This window comes from Botrytis porri (genome assembly GCF_014898465.1).
Source record: "Botrytis porri strain MUCL 3234 chromosome Unknown BPOR_005, whole genome shotgun sequence".
NCBI classification, from domain to species: Eukaryota; Fungi; Ascomycota; class Leotiomycetes; order Helotiales; family Sclerotiniaceae; genus Botrytis; species Botrytis porri.
In genome coordinates this window covers 2351095-2368805 of record NW_024066079.1, presented here as the reverse complement: position 1 = coordinate 2368805, position 17711 = coordinate 2351095, and the positions used below count along the sequence as shown (strand labels likewise).

Here is a 17711-nt window from a genome sequence, read left to right as displayed (position 1 = left end):
ACCTATCCAGAGCGGAGGGGATTAAAAGTTGCTCCTCGTTTCTAGCTTTGGACATGGTTGACCGGAACTTTTCGAAATGGTGTTGTACCTCACGGTGGGTTTGCTGGCCAGTTTATTGAGCTATTTGGATGATGTCTAATGTAGTCAAGGTAACGAGAATATAACTACTGAATGGATGGCCACAAGGTTTTCATATCATATAGCATATGGGTGATGATGGCGAGCTTCGCAGTCTTGTCAGATAGCTTCTCTAGGTCTTACTCTGACGATATGATACTGAATCGCATGGCTACAGGTTTGACACATCATCACTTTAAAGTTTGTAGGCATTGAGGCCTACAAATAGTGCCAAATTTCATTCATTTGCTATTGAATCTTCATAAAATACGTACAGCGAAAATCGTAAAGATATCACTATAAACAAGGATATTTCATTCCATTCATCTTCCCATCCAGGATTCATAATTCATTTGTCCAAATACCCATTTGACCTTTACTCTTAACTCCGCCTATTTTCCCAAAGCAAAGAAGAAATATCTATTCCATGGCGACATCCTTGTCTCCTGCCGAATCTTCCAAAAGTCCATCAGAAACTGGATTCCAAGACCTCGCGTTTCTTGGCCACATTCTCTTGTACAGACTAACTCCCACGGCATCTTGAGGATTAATCTTACCATCAAATGTCGCTTTAAAGTATCCATGGGTACCCAAGCTCTCCTTGATGAAACCACTTCTTCCTCTCTTGGTCCATAATTGGAGTGCCTTGAACCATTCCACATCTTCACGATTGAAGAACATGTAACGTACAGTAACGAGTCTCTTGTGAATCTTGTAAGGGTGACCAGTCAAAATGATTCGCTTAGCAATAATTCGAGAAGTGGATGGCGGTAGTGATGTACCAGTACCAATCAAAAGGAGAGGAGCGGAAGATGGCGCAGACTCGGAAGGTTTTTGGAAGAACAAAGTTGGAATAGAACCCCAGGAGAGAGGTCCAATGAAAGAGGCGACTGTTGATTGGCCGGGGTGAAGGAAACGATCAAATTTGTGAACGTCATTGGGGGTGTTGCCACCTTGAGAGAAGAGTGGGTTGACAACGAAGCGGCGAGGTCCGCATTGTATAATCATCTCGCTCTTAGATTTGATAGGAGAAGGATAATCAGAGCTGAGAGTGAAATTGATGTTCAAAACAGCCTTCTTGTGTTCGTGGCGGAGAAGAGAGAATGCACTCAGAGGTTGAGAAGCATTATATGTTGATTGCAACGAACTAGGTACGTTACGAAGGTGGACATGGACTCTGGTTCCTGCAACAACTCCACCGACTAATGCCTCACGAGTGACTTGGCTACGAGATGATTTGTAGTCGGGTACTTGGAGTAAGCGCCTCCAATCTTCCGGTTCATATGCTCTGTCTTCAGCTTCTTCCCAAGGACTAGTGCGCAAACTCTTTAGACCACGGAATTTTGCAAGACGCTCACGTGCTAATACATTTGGGTGGAGCTCAATCTCATCTGGGAATTCCCGATCTTCTGCTGCCTCGTCGGTTTTACGTCTTCTAAAAGCAGCTAGTTGCTCTGCCTCCGCTTCATCATCTGGATTGGGATCCAAAAACATCTCTGATTGTGGATATTCTGATGGCGCAGCTTCTGTAGGCTCTCTTGGTGCAAGACCTTCAGCACCATCTTGAGGAAGAGCAGGTGTGTCCATTGTCATTTCTTCGTCATCAAAATCTTCCATATCGGAGCCTGAATCGGAGAAATGGTCTCCGAGAAACCATGCTGATTGATAGTTGGATGTACCTTTAGGAAGTCGTTTTGGTGCAGCAGGCAAATGTGTCTCATCGTCAGAGAAGTAGTGGTGATCATCAAGAAGTACACCACGCTTCTCTGTTGGGGCAATGGACATTGCGGCATCCTCGTCGTCTTCCATCATAATTCCTTCAGGCGCAAGTTCCGCGAGATCATCCTGATCTTCACCGGGCGTCTCAAGAACTGTCTCATCATTAGAATCGTCCGTAGCCATTTCATCGGTTCGCCTCTTTTTAGAGGCCAATGGTGCAGCTGTGATCTTCTCGATCTGGAAATCGCCCCAGTCTCCAACTGAGATCAATCTATCCGCTTTCAATCCCTTGCCTCTGACAAAACCAGTCAATACGACGTTCTCCTGCTCGTTTGTTGGCCATTGAACTTCATCAACCAGCATCCAACTTCTTTCTTCCCTCCATCGAATTCCTTTCGGGGCTAATGTACATAATGATCTCATCAAATTGGCGCATTCTTGTCTTGAGTCTAGGTTGTGTACTTTTTCTTGATCCGGGTGAAAGTGCTGAACGTATGATTTGAGCGATGAAAGAATTCCAGGTCTTCGTTTGGGTGGCTCAATCTTGTCAAGTCCTTGCACAACAGTCAAAGTAGTCGACAATCCCTGGCTTTCCACACTGCGAATTATAAGTTCACCCAACTCATCAACTTCTTGTTCTGGTGACAAAATAAAGACTACGAAGTCCGCCACCCTACTGGCATTCATGCAGCTGAACAACTCCTTCTTGGTGATAATATATTGAACCTTTTGCTTGAACCTATCGATATCGGCACGAACAATTCCTTCTTCGAGTACATCAATCTCAACGTCCAGACTTCCGGTCAAACTCCGAACTGCTGCAGCAGCATTTGCGTCATCGCATAACGGTATGAGAGCTACAATTCTTGGTGCGCCATCACGTCCTTGGAAAACATTCAAGTCCCTCTGATGTTCCTTATGTTTTGTATTCTGCTTTTGGCGGGCTTGATTACGACGATCAAATTTCGACATAAGTTGTTGGTGAGGAGATTTTCGGTGACTCAAATCTTGAATCTTGCCTACGAAGATTAATATTTACCCATTTCATGTACGGAGCAGAGCTGACCTTTTGACAATTCCTTCAATGCACCTTTAGAAGCCTTTCTTGACTTGAAAGCTTTATGGGTCGTTTTTGTTGTACTCCGATGGGAGTGCTGTCCAGTAGGTGTTGGAGCCATATTGCCGTTGCCTCCGGCTTTGAATCTGAAAGGAATAGAAGCCAGATTGGAAATTTCAAAAATCCAAATTTTCAAAATTTGACTCGGGAGATGGAATTTATTAGAATTTGGATCATAACGTGGGGCGTGAGATTTTTTTGTGCGATAAGTTCAAGTTCTTATCTCTTTTATCGCTTATCGTTGAGACTACTTTTTTTTTGCCAGCGGCCGCTTGTTCCGCCTTTAGAATATTTTCTACGGAACTCATAGTTCACAAATATTTGCGCTCTCTTGGAATGGGTAATCGAAACACTGTCAATTTCACTTCGACCAAGAATCACTTGTCATATAAACATGGCAGATACAATGGAGCTGACAGATAATTCTCATTCGAATGGAGCGGTACCAATTAAACGAGCTAGAACACAGCTGGCCACCACAGAATCAGAGTCGCAATCGCAATTACGCCGTCGCAAGGAAGCCAATAAAGCATATGGAAGAGGAGGAAAGATTCCCATACATTCAATTAAGGATAAAAAGCTTAGGGGGAATCTTAAGAAGCTCGAGGCACGAAACAAAACTGCGATACTTAGAGCAAAAGATGCCGAGATTTTACTTGAAAACGAAGACGGATTCTTAGAACCGGAAAATGAATTAGAACGAACATACAAGGTCCGACAGGATGAGATTAAACAGAGTGTACCTCTCGAGACTGCAAAGAAAGGATTCGAGCTTAAGTTGGATCAATTAGGACCATATGTGTGCGACTATACAAGGAATGGAAAGGACCTGATACTGGCTGGTAGGAAAGGCCATGTCGCGACAATGGATTGGAGGGAAGGAAAATTGGGATGTGAATTACAACTTGGAGAAACTGTCAGAGATGCAAAATGGCTACACAACAACCAGCTATTTGCAGTTGCACAAAAGAAATATGTTTACATATATGACGGAGCAGGAGTTGAATTGCACTGTTTGAAGAAACATATCGAGGTTACGAATATGGAATTCCTTCCTTACCACTACCTTTTGGCTACGGTGGTATGTATAAATCACACCTTTCAACTGCGTATACCTGACTCTTCTAGGGAAATGCTGGACATTTAAAATATCAAGATATCTCAACCGGACAAATGGTAATGGAAATGCCTACAAAGCTGGGATCGCCTACCTCTCTAACTCAAAACCCTCGAAATGCCATACTTCATATGGGCCATCAAAACGGAACAGTCACTTTATGGTCACCTAATTCTACAACGCCACTAGTCAAATTATTGGCACATCGTGGTCCAGTACGATCATTAGCCGTAGATAGAGAAGGTAGATATATGGTCTCTACTGGACAAGACATGAAGATGTCCGTCTGGGATGTTCGAATGTTCAAAGAAGTCAATAGTTATTTTACACGACAACCAGCATCTTCAGTTGCTATTTCTGACCGAGGATTAACAGCTGTCGGATGGGGCACCCAAGTTTCGATCTGGCGGGGTCTTTTCTCCAAAAACTCTCTAGAACAGGAGAAAATACAAAGTCCCTACATGGCATGGGGTGGCGAGGGCAAACGAATTGAGCGTGTACGTTGGTGTCCATTTGAGGATGTGTTAGGAACTTCACACGATTCCGGGTTCTCGTCGATATTGGTTCCAGGTGCTGGAGAAGCCAACTTTGATGCTCTGGAGGTTAATCCATTCGAGACCACTAAGCAACGACAAGAGGCTGAGGTGAAGTCGCTGCTCAATAAGCTTCAACCAGAAATGATCTCTTTGGACCCCAATTATATTGGTAATCTTGATTTGAGATCTGACGAGCAAAGAAAAGCCGAGAAAGATCTAGACAAGAAGCCTGAAGATCCAATGGCTAAAATTAAGAACAGGGGCAGAGGTAAGAACAGTAGTTTGAGAAAGTACCTACGAAAGAAGAGTTCCAGAGGTATTATAGATGATCAGAGGGACAGAATTGAAGAATTGAGAAAGAGTCAGATGCAAAGGGAGAAGAACAGGCTGAAATCTACCGAGGAGGAACTTGGACCAGCACTCGGTCGCTTCGCAAAGAAAAGTACTTAAATAATTTGGTGCATTATTGTTGATGTCACACACTATGCAAGGCGCTTTAAGGCATAGTGTAGGGATTGGGAAAAGAACTCTGTGGCGCCTGGCGTTTGAAGGTATTATCGAGGCGTCGCGTACTACTTGTAGTAGAGCGTGGAGTGGTTTGGCTGTTAAATAATGAGAATCTATGCGACCACTACAAGGGATCGATCTTCCATTCCAAATGAAAATCTACGTCTAAATTTAGCCGGATGAGATTTCTCGTCTTCGTCCAGAGTGCATGTAGCCCTGATTACTTTAGTTGCTCCAAACCCTCCGTGGGTTTTGGGCCGCCTCTTTCTTTGCTGACTCTCTCCGCCCCACTACCCTTCCATGCGCTCTCGATTAAACCAATAATATGTTCCATTCCGACTCCTCCTTTGACCTGAGCAAAGACAGTCGGGCCTCCCTCTCTCATCTTTCTCGCATCCCTATCCATAACATCTAAATCCGCACCAACAGCTTCAGCCAAATCTGTCTTGTTCACCACCAAAAGATCGCTCTGAGTGATTCCTGGGCCTCCTTTTCTGGGAATCTTGTCACCTCCACTGACATCAATGACGTAGATGATGTAATCCGCCAATTCTCTGGAGTAATTAGCGGCTAGGTTATCACCTCCCGACTCGATGAGTAATATGTCGGAAGTGAATTCACGGTGCAAATCTTCAAGAGCAGCGAGGTTGGCCGAGATATCTTCACGTACAGCTGCATGAGGACATCCACCGGTTTCGATCGCACGGATACGAGACGCAGGCAGGGCTTTATGCTTGGTGAGGAACTCAGCGTCCTCTCGGGTAAAGATATCATTTGTAACGGCTGCGATTGAGTATTTTTCTCTGAGAGCATTGCAGAGTGCTAACATCAATGCTGTTTTGCCGGAACCTACAGGTCTGAACCATTGTTAGCAAATGCATTATTACTCACAATGCCTCCTCGAGTGCCGACTACCCGAAAAGAACAAGGGGATATCCATAATTGAGACACTTGACAACAAATTTGTGAGGACAGGCACGTGACTCATTTACTAGACTAGGTCATGGAGGGGTATTTGGACGAAGCAGTTTCACGAATGGGACACAGGAACACGTACCCTCCAATACCAACGGTAAAAGCTCTCTCGGACCAATTTCTGCCCTCTATAATTGGCATTTCTCTTCCCATGTAACTACCAGGTCCATCGAGAATCTCATGAGTATGGCCATGGTCACCAGCTGGATGATCGTGAGAGTGGGATGGACCTCCTTCGTGAGAGTGAGACATGATGAAGGTATGATATGGATAATCTATGAGAGAATGGCGTGTTAGAGAGATCACAAGCTGTTTAAAAAGTAACAGGTAATAAACAATCCACTTAGGTATGATATTACGATGTATTCTCAACAAATAAAAGGATTTTGTAATGATCTTCGAAATCAGCCTGTTGTAATGTAATCTCCCAGTTGCCAAAAAGTTAAACCTAAATAGTCTCATGCAATGCGCCCCTCTTCATTGGCTTGTTTTATACAATGAATGTACGGTGCAAACGAAATATGGATATCAGGTTGACAACTACAATGAACGCACGAAGCACATACTTTTGTGTATGGTATCTCCATGTTTGAGATATCTTGTTACTTGAATCTAATCTATACCTAGGTAATCAATGGGTGTAAGGTTATCATCCTTCAACACATGCGAATGAAAGACGTGAAAGATGAATTGCTTCATTTCACGTGATTTCACAATGACTCAACGTCACACGCTGTAAAAAAAAATGCCCCGCCAATTTAGTGCTACAATAGTGATATAAAACCCCCACCATCCCACATCAATCAATTTCTGTTCCCTTAAGGTGCGTTCCGTCTCCACATCACTTAACACATACAGTGCGGGAAAGGTTTCTGACAGATCACAGGCATACAAATTCATCTCTAGAAAACGAATATTTACTTGTTGCTCTCACCAATTGATCCAATATTCCGACTTCGACACGATTGTGACGAATTCTATCATCAGACTATCAAAATCAATAGAATAAACGAATTTCAAGATGGCGACAGTTGTTCTTGGTGCTCAATGGGTACGTGTTTTCTGCGAAGATCTGCGGACATCAAATATTAACGTGCGAGTGTAGGGCGATGAAGGAAAGGTATGGCACATTGGGCTGGGAGGATCCATATTTGGGAATTTAACTGAGGGTGGATTAGGGGAAACTTGTCGACGTCCTCTGCAGTGAGGAGTTGAGATTGTGCTGTCGTGCACAGGTAATTCTATCCCTTGATTCTATGGCGAATCCCCGAGAAATATGTGTCTAATATGCGATGATATATAGGGCGGAAACAACGCAGGGTAAATAAACGCGATGAAAGAAACTGGGGAATCATCTAACTTACAATGACAGACATACAATTGTGGCCAATGGTGTGACATAGTGAGTCTCCATGAGAAGCGACTCTCAAAGTTTATAGTAATTTCGGACATTCGACTGATACAATATCGAACAGCGACTTTCACATTTTACCTAGTGGTCTCCTCAACCCCGACTGCCAGAATCTGGTAGGAAGTGGATGCGTAGTCCACATTCCTGGACTTCTTAAAGAACTCGCCGCCATTGATGGCAAGATTCCAGTTCCAGCAGGCAAAAAGCCACCTAGAGAGAGATTATTGATCAGTGACCGATGCCAGTAGGTTTTGCAATTTCCGGTACAACTGAGCATATCTGACAATGAGCTACAGTGTCGTTCTTGATCTCCATCAGAAATTAGATGGACTCGAAGAAGCCGAACTTGGAGGAGGTAAAATAGGTACTACCGGAAAAGGTAATCTTCTTTTCGGCTTATTTAGGAGACCCCCTTTTCTAACGAGCTAAAGGGATCGGTCCATGTTATTCAACAAAAATGGCACGAAGCGGTGTCAGAGTTGCCGATATCTTCCGGGAGAGTTATTTCGAGGAAAAAGTTCGAAGCATGGCGTCTGGCGCCAAGAAGAGATTTGGGGACTTGTTGCAGTATGATGTCGAGGAGGAACTTGCTCGATTCAAGGTAAGTTGGTGATTTTGATTAAATGAGTTCTTGTTTAACATTTCTTAGACCTACAGAGCTGAATTGGCAGATATGGTTGTTGACCAACTCCCCCTCCTCATCGATGCACAGAAATCCGACGCACCTATGCTGATTGAAGGCGCAAATGCTATTATGTTGGACATTGATGCCGGTACATATCCATTCGTCACGAGCTCAAACACAGGTCTCGGTGGTATTTTCACCGGTCTCAGTGGATTGAACCCAAGAAAGGTCAAGAATATCTATGGAGTGGTCAAAGCCTATACTACACGTGTGGGCGGTGGCCCATTCCCAACAGAAGATCTAGGAGAAGTCGGTACAACATTGCAAGAAGTTGGCAGAGAGTTTGGTGTGACGACTGGTCGTCGAAGAAGATGTGGATGGTTGGATCTAGTAGTTGTCAAATACTCGACCGCTATCAACAGTTACACCGCCATCAATCTCACGAAACTCGATATTCTTGATTCATTCAAAGAAATCAAGGTTGCCGTCTCATATCGCGATCCCGCAACTGGCGAAACTTTAGAGTCATTCCCTGCTGATCTCGAAAGACTGGAGACACTCGAACCACAGTATGTCACATTACCAGGTTGGAATCAACCTACCACTGGTTGCCGTAGCTACTATGATCTTCCACCTGCGTGTCGCAAATACTGCGAGTTCATTGAGAAAGAAGTTGGCGTTCCAATCAAGTTCATTGGAGTCGGTGAGTGTTTTCTTCAATTGTTATTTAATCATACCGGATCGCTAACATCAAAATTACAGGCCCATCGAGAGATAATATGATCACAAAATAGATTACAGGTTTTGTTTCTACCTTTTGCCAGTACCTTTGTATAACCCTAAAGATGAAAAATTAGATCTTGGTAGCAATAGATAGACACTGCAATATAGTTTCATTTTCAAACTATCAATTCATTGGACCTCCGCGCGTCAAAATCTCTGCGCGAAGATCCCAGCGATAAGTTCCAGCAAAACACAATGGGATATGTTTCGGACATTGTTACCCATCTCCCACCCCTTTTCAAGGATTTCTTTCTTCGGGTACACTTGGTCGGACTTTCTCCGGATTTTCGTTTAGCTGCGTGTAGGGAGCCAAATTGCTTTCCTTGGTAATTAAAGTCGGATCGCCTCAAGTAATGGAACCCCCCTATCTTTATACATTTAGACCCGTCTTGTTGGCGCGCGTTACGATTTACACCAGTGATTTGCTCTGGCCATTCGAATGCAAGCGTGTCAAGAATACCTTTTTGAAATTAAAGGGTTTCAAGTATGGTCTATTGGTCTAGACTGATTGATATATTTTGAAGCATTCTGAATCAATCGACATGTCTAACAACAATTTTATCCCCGTTCTTACTTTCCACGGTCATAGTAACTCCTTCGAGATATTAAAAAACCTCGTCCCTATTCTCGACGAATTCAATCTGCTGTGTAAACCTAACCAAGAGATATGACAATTGAATCAGAACCTGATTCTCAGCAGGGCACATTCTGATGCCACCTAAGAATGGCTCATATTGCCATTTCGCTTCCCAGAGCGGCCGGTTCATATCTAACCATCGATCTGGCTTAAAATTTATCTGCATCAGCTCCCCATATTGCCGGGTCTCGTTGTAATGTGTACAGATCTAGCCCAACCACAGTACCCTTGGGTACGAATATTGGGGATTGACCATCTTTCCCACCACCTTTAGGTCAGATTGTATCTCTTAGAGATATTTTACCAAGTCTCGAGGCAGCTGGATGTAAGCGTAAGGACTCGTTGATTATAGCTTTGGTAACTCTCAATGAGCGAAGGAATTCAAACATCAACGCTTGATTTGAATAGATGCTATCAACCTCCATCTTCAATTTCTTCCATTCTTCAGGATGACGAGCAAGTTCAAATATTACATCGGTGAAAGCAATAGCAGCGGTATCTCGAGCAGGAAAAAAGACATTAATAATATGCATGCGGAGCTCATACGGATCTTGTGTTATCTTTGTCATTTCTTCGAGGGGAACATATCTCTTGAGTCCCGTTTCTTTTTCGGGGTTTCGCTGTTTTTCTAGGGCTAGTGATACTCGTTTGTCGACCAATCCATGGGCATTAATATATGCTTCTTTCCACCAGGGATCGAAGTACAGTGGCCATCGAATAGGTTTGAATATGAGAAGTAAGGCTAGACCCAGGAGAGCTCGATCAAAAGATTTCATGAATATGTCGGTCTCGATGGGTGTTTCTTCCGCGAGACATTCTGTTGATTTGCCGGAGAGAAATTCGGTTGATATGTCGAGAAACTATAGTGAGAATGTTAGTCAATTGGCTTCATGCTAGAGAGCTTGTTCTTTCAATCACGAACCAATTTTTTCACAAGAGGGAGCATGTCAAAGGTCGAACCATCTTTCGGTATAAAATTTAGGAACCGCGTAACGTGACGTTCAAAATTCTCTAGATCTGCTATCTCGACTCTGCTAAAAGTCGATCGAACGAGTGATCTTGATTGTTTCCAAAACTCACCATCTTCTAAAATTGCGTGAAGATAAAGATTAAGGACTTGAACAATCACTTTCTTCTATCTTTACAACAATCAACATACCTGTAAAAATTCCCCGTCCAAGAAAAGGAAGTCCGAAAGTTTCTCTCATGGGTCCCACACCCCAATCATTAAAAACGACGTGCAAATCGCTTGGATATTCTCAGCATGAGATGTCTGGAGCTCGGTACCTAGCGAATTCATCAAGACTGTAGAACCATATTGTCGATGAAGTGCTCGGTATGTTTCGGAACGATGGCCTGCGGCGTCTGCTTTTTGGATGGCGATGAATATGTCGAGGCTTTGGACACGGGGGTGGGTTTGCAGCCGTGAAGTTGAGATGATTTTTGAGCGAGACGGGTGCAGAGAAATGTGAGGAGGTAGTAGGGGAGGATGGTTGAGAGGAGGATGGAGGTGAGGATTGTTGGTAGAGATGCCATTTTGGGGGATGACGGATTTTATGACAACACCTGTGGTTTTGCTCGCAATATGTACTATTCTAGTGCAAGGACAGTGGTATATGTATGTACTTTTCTTTCTCTTGCAAGGCGGGGATTTGAACGGAAGCAAGGCCATTTTGTCTGTAAAGATGTGCATGCATGGAGCCAACTGTTTGTTGGCTTACGGAAGTTGTGAGACCAATGGAAAGTGATTGTGGAGATGGGAGATGTTAATCGTATGATTGAATAACTTTTGGGTTCTTAGTTGGGAATCTTGAGATGATAATGAAGCGTATAGAACCAGTGTATTCAACCGATGACGAGAGAAGTTGAAAAAAAGGAGGCGCTGCCGGCGGATTGAGCGAAGAATAGCTAATACTATTGAAGTGATAGAGCGGTGGGAAACAGTTCCATTCAAGCTTCATGATGAATTGTTTTCCTTTCTTTTTGAGATTTGGCAATTAAAGAGTGTTGAAAGATTCGGGGGTATCAAAATCCCAACTGCTACCAATTTACCTATAATTCAAGTCCCAGATTCTAATCCTCGAATCTTATTTTTCTTGGAATTGCCCAGTTGGCAATTTCCACACATTCTGTCGTTCACCAAACTGCAGTTTTGGAAGTGATGTAAGGTGATAATATTTACATCTTTACTGCCAAGGAGTAAATAATGCGAGTTCTTAGGGCAGAATTTTTTGTAGATAGGTCATCTAGACATCTACAAGTACCTTGGATCTTGGGAGCCTCCTGGTAGTACAGTTTGAGATTTGGATTTGTGTTTTGATAATTTCGGTGGGGAGGGCAATAAGGAAGAAGAAAATCTAGATGACTTGAGAGCACCGCTGCCATCAGTATCCAAGTTCCCAATCGGCAGTCTACTATTATGGACTCCCAAAACGTATTCTTTTGAGTGATATTTTTTAATTGTTCTTGTGATTTAGGTTTCAGATTGTCTTAACACTTATGAGGTAAGTTTTAGTTCACATCGCATCTGCGAAGTGGTTTGCAACCTTCGCCATTTCCCTCGGTAAGTCTGGACAGACTTCTGTTATATATCACGTAGACTGACAACTTATCTGAAAACCCGAAGAATAGCTGTTCAAGACTAGATGTAAAGAAGGTTAAAGCAGACATAATGATGCAGCGTGATTTATTTTATTCGCTAGTCTATTACTCTTTGACAATCACCCTTTTCTTAGCTTAGTTTTCATGGACTAGGTGGTACTAGGTGGTTCCTGTAGTTACTCTACCAAGGTTTTCCTATGCATACTATCTCTACTCGCACATTCTTGAGAAATCACATTTTCGGAATATCTCCGACTTTTCCAGGTTAGTTGATAGTTGATATGCGGGGTAAATTAGACTTGTACTACATGAAAGTACCGGGAGAGATGCTAGAAGTGTCAAGTACTATTGACTTTAATTCTGTTAGCTCTTCTTTTCTCCAGCTTCGATCTGATCATTTCTCGTTCCCCAGGATTTATGTATGTTATTCTACCAATATAACGTGCCAAAACATCTGAAGCTCGCTTTATCCCAATTCCATTTGTACTTGTAGTACAACATATCCCTTGCTTATCATTGTGCTACCACAATATCATACCGCGGCTTCAGGATATTCCCCCTCATCAGCCCCTCTTCTCATAGCAAGCCCATTCAAGTCACTAGAAAATACACAAGCCCAATTGAACGGTTCAGCTCCTATAATAAAGATAGTTCAATTCATTCCAACCTATAATAAATTAACCCTATTCCTCTTTCCCCAGACTTTACATGCAGCCAAGGATACCAAGATCTTGCGATTGTAAATGGGTAATTTCCGTACGCTGTGCTGGCGTGAAGAAACCCGAGGTTACACATTTATATTGATAGGTATAACTGATAGGTATATATGGACTTCACTATTTCATCTCATCTTATTAGTGCATTGGCCATTCACAATCTGAAATCCATTCACTCTTCCATCTTCCACTACCCCGCTCTCCTATTTCTTCAACGAAGATTCTCAATTCTCATGTCTTTTCTTCCCGAGCATTCAATACTCTCGTAAAAACCAATTCTAACACACTGGATTGATCATCATGAGTAAATCACCCGATACACCTCCATCTAATAGTTTCGAGGCCATGGAGTCCGAGAAAGTCGAGCGTATCGTGACACATGACAAAGTGCCCGGTCATAATAACTACTATGAGAAAAACGGGCTTCGAACATATGGCGACGATGAAGATCATGATCATGAACCTGAAGTATGTTTTATCCCTGGAGGGTGTGTATCAGATGACTGACAGGGCATAGATGTCGATGCGACGCTTTATGAGTCTAGTCGCAATGGCATTTTTGTGGACTGGATCGCAGATTCCTGTGTATATTTTCGGTGAGGTCTATGGGTGTTTTTCAGTATGTATGTAAGAGCTGAAATCATGGGTATAGGTGCCATTCCACCTTACATTTATTCTGATATTGGGGGTGTCGATCGGTGAGTACTCGAATGCTAGATTCAGATATGTGTAGTATTGTTTGCAGAATTTCTAACGGTATATAGGTGGATATGGCTTGTCCTTGCAAACCTCCTTGCCTTGGCAGGAGTATGCCCATTTGTCGGAAGTCTCTCTGATATCCTCGGTCGCCGTTATGTCGCACTTTTGGGTGCTCTTTTCATTGTCGTCGGTATGGTCGTTTGTTCAACCGCCCATACTATGAATGTGTTCATTGGTAAGTCCTAAAATTGCTTGAAGAAACTGTGTTGCATTTAAGTTGACACTAAGATTAAAGGGGGAATGGCAATTGCGGGTATTGGAGCGGGCATTAACGAGTAAGTCTTCCGAAAGTATCTGTTCTTGATATACAAAAGGCGATCAGAGAGCATAAACTCACAGTACCTAGACTCACTGCTTTAGCAGCCACAGCCGAATTAGCACCTACCTCGAAACGTGGAAAATATGTGGCCATTCTCGTCTTCACTATATTCCCATTCTGTCCATCTGTACTGTGGGCTCAACTCATAGCTTCGCATGGCGGATGGCGTTGGTGCGGATTGCTATGCGGCGTATGGGCATTCATCGGCTTCGCCTTGACTCTCGTTTTTTATTTCCCTCCTCCTCGAGTCAACTCGATAGGTTTATCCAATCGACAAATTATACAACAGATTGATTTTGTGGGTGGTTTCTTGAGTGTGGCAGGAATGATTCTATTCATGGCTGGTATGCAATGGGGTGGCTATCAATACGATTGGAGTTCGGCGCATGTTCTGGTACCTTTAATCTTGGGGGCGGTCTTGTTGATTATTTTCTGTTGTTGGGAAATATATGGAACGAAGTATCCTATGTTTCCATCTCGTTTGAAGCAAGCACCGAGAATTCTGGCCTTGACACTTGTCATAACATTTATATCCGGTGCTAATTTCGTACGTTCGAGCTTTCATATACCTTTGAAACGCCTTTTGCCAAAGATACTGACAAATATTAGTTTAGTATCATCATGTTCTGGCCTACTCAGGCTTTCAACGTATATGGACATGATCCTATTGGCGTAGGAATTAGAGGAATACCTGTTGGCTTCGCAATTTTAGCTGGAGCTTGTATTGTTTTGTGGTTGCTGAGTGTTCTTAAAGGAAGAAACAAGGAATTGATGATCGTGAGCTCGGTGTTCATGACAGCTGGTATGTAATATTCGAGGCTGGGGTAGATGCTTGGGAAATTCCAATTTCATCTCGCTAATGCATGTAACTTAGGATGCGGTGCACTTGCATGCGCAAACAGACACAACCTATCAACATTATGGGCTCTCCTTATAATCGCTGGATTAGGAATAGGTGGTATCGTCGTACCAGCTTCGATAATAACGACGATAATATGTCCCGATGACTTGATCGCGACCGTTTCCGCCCTCACTCTCTCTATTCGAGTAATTGGGGGTAGTATAGGTTATTGCATCTACTACAATGTCTTCGTGAGCAAGTTTGTCCCTGCTACTACTTTGCATATCGGAGGTGTTATGGCTCGACAGCTTAATATTACAAACAAAACTCTTATAGGAGAAGCTATTCACTACACAGCTTCATCACTTCTCCCATTACTAAAGACGATTCCAGGCATCGCAGGGAATGAAACGGCTTATCAGATGGTGGTGATTGCAGGACAAGAAGCGTATGCTGAAAGCTATGTTTACGTGTACTATGCTAGCACGGCATTTGGAGCTGTAAGCATTCTTGCGGCTTGTTTCCTTGGTGAAATTAATGCATATATGGATGACCACGTAGCGGTCATTATGCATTAAAGTCTTGGGTTGAAATTGACTTTTGGTGCATAGAGTTTGGCCTTTAGAAGTGCATGATCGAGATATACATTTGACCCTTGACAAATACAATACAATCAGATTTCATACAGAATTACATGAGTATCCCATAATGATTTCGATTTCTGTCATTACAATTGTAGATATTCCAAGTTTGGTTTGAATGAAACATCACTATCTGATATCTCGGAGACATATAAAGCATATAATTTTATATGAATGTTAGGATCCGAGAGAGCCCTTATGAAAGAATAGGTATCACGAACATATCGAGATGTGAATATGTTCGGATAGAATTTGTGACCCTAGATTTGGAATTGCAAGTTCTGGCTCTTCCCTTGTTCCTCACCACTTCGCAACAGCTTTTCCAAGATTTCCAAGTCAGCAAGAGCTTCTTGAGGAGATTGCCTAGAATTGGGCTTCCCATCTACGATACTCTGAGCCCAAGCAGCAACTTCCTGCTTCACACCACTGCCCTCTTCTGTAAACTCAACCTCTGTAAAGTTCTTTTCGCTTTCTTCACCCTCACGAACAATGACTTTACTTCTGATAACAGAAACGCTACCATGCTCGCAAGCGACTGTATATTCGGGACCAGAAAGAGTGGTGCCGAAGGAGACGCTGAATGTTCCTGATATTCCCGACTTCGTGAGCCATATGGAATTGATCGTATCAACAGGTGGTAGATGTTCCCGAAGAAGTGTGCTGAATGCCACGACAGAAGTTGGCTTTGCGTCTTCACCCAAGAGCAATCTACCGGCCGCAGTGAAATGAACACCACCATCAAGTAAAAAGCCGCCTTGATAATCTGGCTTCTTGCGCCACTCAGTCTCTGGTGAGCCTGTCAGTTTTTACCATAGCATTGCAAAAAAGGAAGATGCATACCAAAGTATTTCATTCCTGGCTTGACATTGCCACAAAATTGCATACGAAAGCCTAATACTCTCCCCAACTTCTCTATTTCTTTCCTTGCGTGGACGAACGAATCCAAGAATCGGAAATTCTCAGCTACGCCCCATGTAGCTCCACCCTTCACTTTATCACTATTGTAATATTCTAACAAGCGTTGTGCTTTGTCCAAGTCTCCTGCAATTGGCTTCTCTGACAATACATGCTTGCCCGCTGCGAGAGCTGCTTCAATGTATTCGGGTTGAGCGAGAATTGGGAGGGCGATTATGACGGCGTGAACATCGGCACGAAGAAGAAGATCGTAGTATGTATTTCCAACACCCGAATCATCGGAATAGAGAGGAACATCGACGTTGAGTGATTGCGCAGATTTGAGAGAACGGGAGTAAATAGCTCTGAGGGACAAATGAGGGGTAGCTTGGATAGCTGGCTAGAGTGCAAGATTAGTTATCTATAGGTAACCTTAAGACATTGAATGGACTGAGTAAGCTTATACCAGATGCTCAGTCTGAGCAAAAATGCCGGAACCAACGATAGCAACACCGATTGACATATTGTATATGTATGTTTTGTGTAGAGAAATTGAACCCTTTTTGTGTTGAAGGAGATATTTATCACTCACGTCATTGCGGAGGACTTTGTGCCAAGCAAGCAGGGAATGGCAAGTTGATGATAAATCGTCGAGCAGAACATAATTTCAATGGATGACTTCATTCGCATTGCTTTCTGCCTGAATAGTGAAGAGTCAGAACCAGCTACTATCTGGGACGCTATATTGATACAACGGCTTACCAGGCTCAAGGACGATTGGTAGTAAGGAAGATGATTGGAAATGCAACCAGAGCATCAGCCACTCACTAACCTTACCTAATAAGCGCCCCATGGTAATAACCTTACAACAGGTGATCACAACACCACAAAATAACTTACCTGAATGACCATTCCTAGAGTCGAATCATCAATCAGAATTAGTTGATATATACACAGAGAATCTTGGAACTCAAAATCTGGCATCTCAACTATTGACCTAGAATAGTATGCGATAGCCAGAATATCACATGTATTATTGAAAGTTTAAAGCCCAAGAATGACAGATATGATTTCAGGTTATTATAGTCCAAGATACCACCCATTTGAGTAGATAGATATCAGGCTGTCAACCCAATCTGGAAGTCGATTACCTCTAGAGACATCAAAGACCTTCAATATTAACATTGCTATCGACCTAGAGTGTCTGGATACTACTTGTTACTTCTACTATTCATAAGGAACCCTTTCCCTATAGTGACAGAATCAGTGCTTGATGAAGTGAACTCTTCGTCATTGCAATAAATTCTTCAATCCTTTAATTATATATTGAATAAATCGTTTTTAAAGTATTAATATGATTAATCTAAATCTTTGTAATTTATGAAGCTTATTTTAA

At 42.8% G+C, this 17711-nt stretch overlaps 8 protein-coding genes across 8 annotated transcripts; 3 read left to right on the top strand and 5 right to left on the bottom strand.

Moving 5' to 3' along the window:
* Positions 1-351: 351 nt before the first annotated feature.
* EAF01_004376 (uncharacterized protein) lies at positions 352-3014 on the bottom strand (the record flags this gene model as incomplete). Its single annotated transcript, XM_038912630.1, has 2 exons — positions 352-2855; positions 2903-3014. 2 exons carry the CDS (start codon positions 3012-3014, stop codon positions 538-540), a joined length of 2430 nt encoding a protein of 809 aa, XP_038772314.1. The 3' UTR covers positions 352-537.
* Positions 3015-3347: 333 nt separating this feature from the next.
* On the top strand, positions 3348-5056 carry EAF01_004375 (uncharacterized protein; the record flags this gene model as incomplete). Its single annotated transcript, XM_038912629.1, has 2 exons — positions 3348-4034; positions 4082-5056. The coding sequence occupies 2 exons, from the start codon at positions 3348-3350 to the stop codon at positions 5054-5056; spliced, it is 1662 nt and encodes a 553-aa protein (XP_038772313.1).
* A 277-nt stretch (positions 5057-5333) lies between these two features.
* On the bottom strand, positions 5334-6340 carry EAF01_004374 (uncharacterized protein; the record flags this gene model as incomplete). Its single annotated transcript, XM_038912628.1, has 2 exons — positions 5334-5970; positions 6171-6340. The coding sequence occupies 2 exons, from the start codon at positions 6338-6340 to the stop codon at positions 5334-5336; spliced, it is 807 nt and encodes a 268-aa protein (XP_038772312.1).
* A 594-nt stretch (positions 6341-6934) lies between these two features.
* EAF01_004373 (uncharacterized protein) lies at positions 6935-9057 on the top strand. The gene is made up of 10 exons (XM_038912627.1): positions 6935-7139; positions 7194-7208; positions 7267-7323; positions 7392-7408; positions 7461-7490; positions 7564-7743; positions 7796-7878; positions 7931-8100; positions 8149-8827; positions 8887-9057. The coding sequence occupies exons 1-10, from the start codon at positions 7110-7112 to the stop codon at positions 8916-8918; spliced, it is 1293 nt and encodes a 430-aa protein (XP_038772311.1). The 5' UTR covers positions 6935-7109; the 3' UTR covers positions 8919-9057.
* Positions 9058-9819: 762 nt separating this feature from the next.
* On the bottom strand, positions 9820-10752 carry EAF01_004372 (uncharacterized protein; the record flags this gene model as incomplete). The annotated part of the gene is made up of 3 exons (XM_038912626.1): positions 9820-10404; positions 10467-10630; positions 10704-10752. The coding sequence occupies 3 exons, from the start codon at positions 10750-10752 to the stop codon at positions 9820-9822; spliced, it is 798 nt and encodes a 265-aa protein (XP_038772310.1).
* Positions 10753-10843: 91 nt separating this feature from the next.
* Positions 10844-11080, bottom strand: EAF01_004371 (uncharacterized protein; the record flags this gene model as incomplete). Its single annotated transcript, XM_038912625.1, has 1 exon — positions 10844-11080. The coding sequence occupies one exon, from the start codon at positions 11078-11080 to the stop codon at positions 10844-10846; it is 237 nt and encodes a 78-aa protein (XP_038772309.1).
* A 2081-nt stretch (positions 11081-13161) lies between these two features.
* Positions 13162-15358, top strand: EAF01_004370 (uncharacterized protein; the record flags this gene model as incomplete). Its single annotated transcript, XM_038912624.1, has 8 exons — positions 13162-13329; positions 13379-13457; positions 13514-13559; positions 13626-13795; positions 13856-13895; positions 13967-14486; positions 14549-14741; positions 14814-15358. 8 exons carry the CDS (start codon positions 13162-13164, stop codon positions 15356-15358), a joined length of 1761 nt encoding a protein of 586 aa, XP_038772308.1.
* Positions 15359-15681: 323 nt separating this feature from the next.
* On the bottom strand, positions 15682-16838 carry EAF01_004369 (uncharacterized protein; the record flags this gene model as incomplete). The annotated part of the gene is made up of 3 exons (XM_038912623.1): positions 15682-16208; positions 16262-16715; positions 16782-16838. 3 exons carry the CDS (start codon positions 16836-16838, stop codon positions 15682-15684), a joined length of 1038 nt encoding a protein of 345 aa, XP_038772307.1.
* Positions 16839-17711: the final 873 nt, after the last annotated feature.

What these genes read in the sequence shown, in the direction of transcription:
- EAF01_004373 (XM_038912627.1), top strand. Translation starts at nt 7,110, where the DNA reads ATGGCGACAGTTGTTCTTGGTGCTCAATGG. An exon ending in GTGGCCAATGGTGTGACATA is followed by an intron (nt 7,491 to 7,563) that starts GTGAGTCTCCAT and finishes AATATCGAACAG; the next exon opens with CGACTTTCACATTTTACCTA. An exon ending in AATCAAGTTCATTGGAGTCG is followed by an intron (nt 8,828 to 8,886) that starts GTGAGTGTTTTC and finishes TCAAAATTACAG; the next exon opens with GCCCATCGAGAGATAATATG.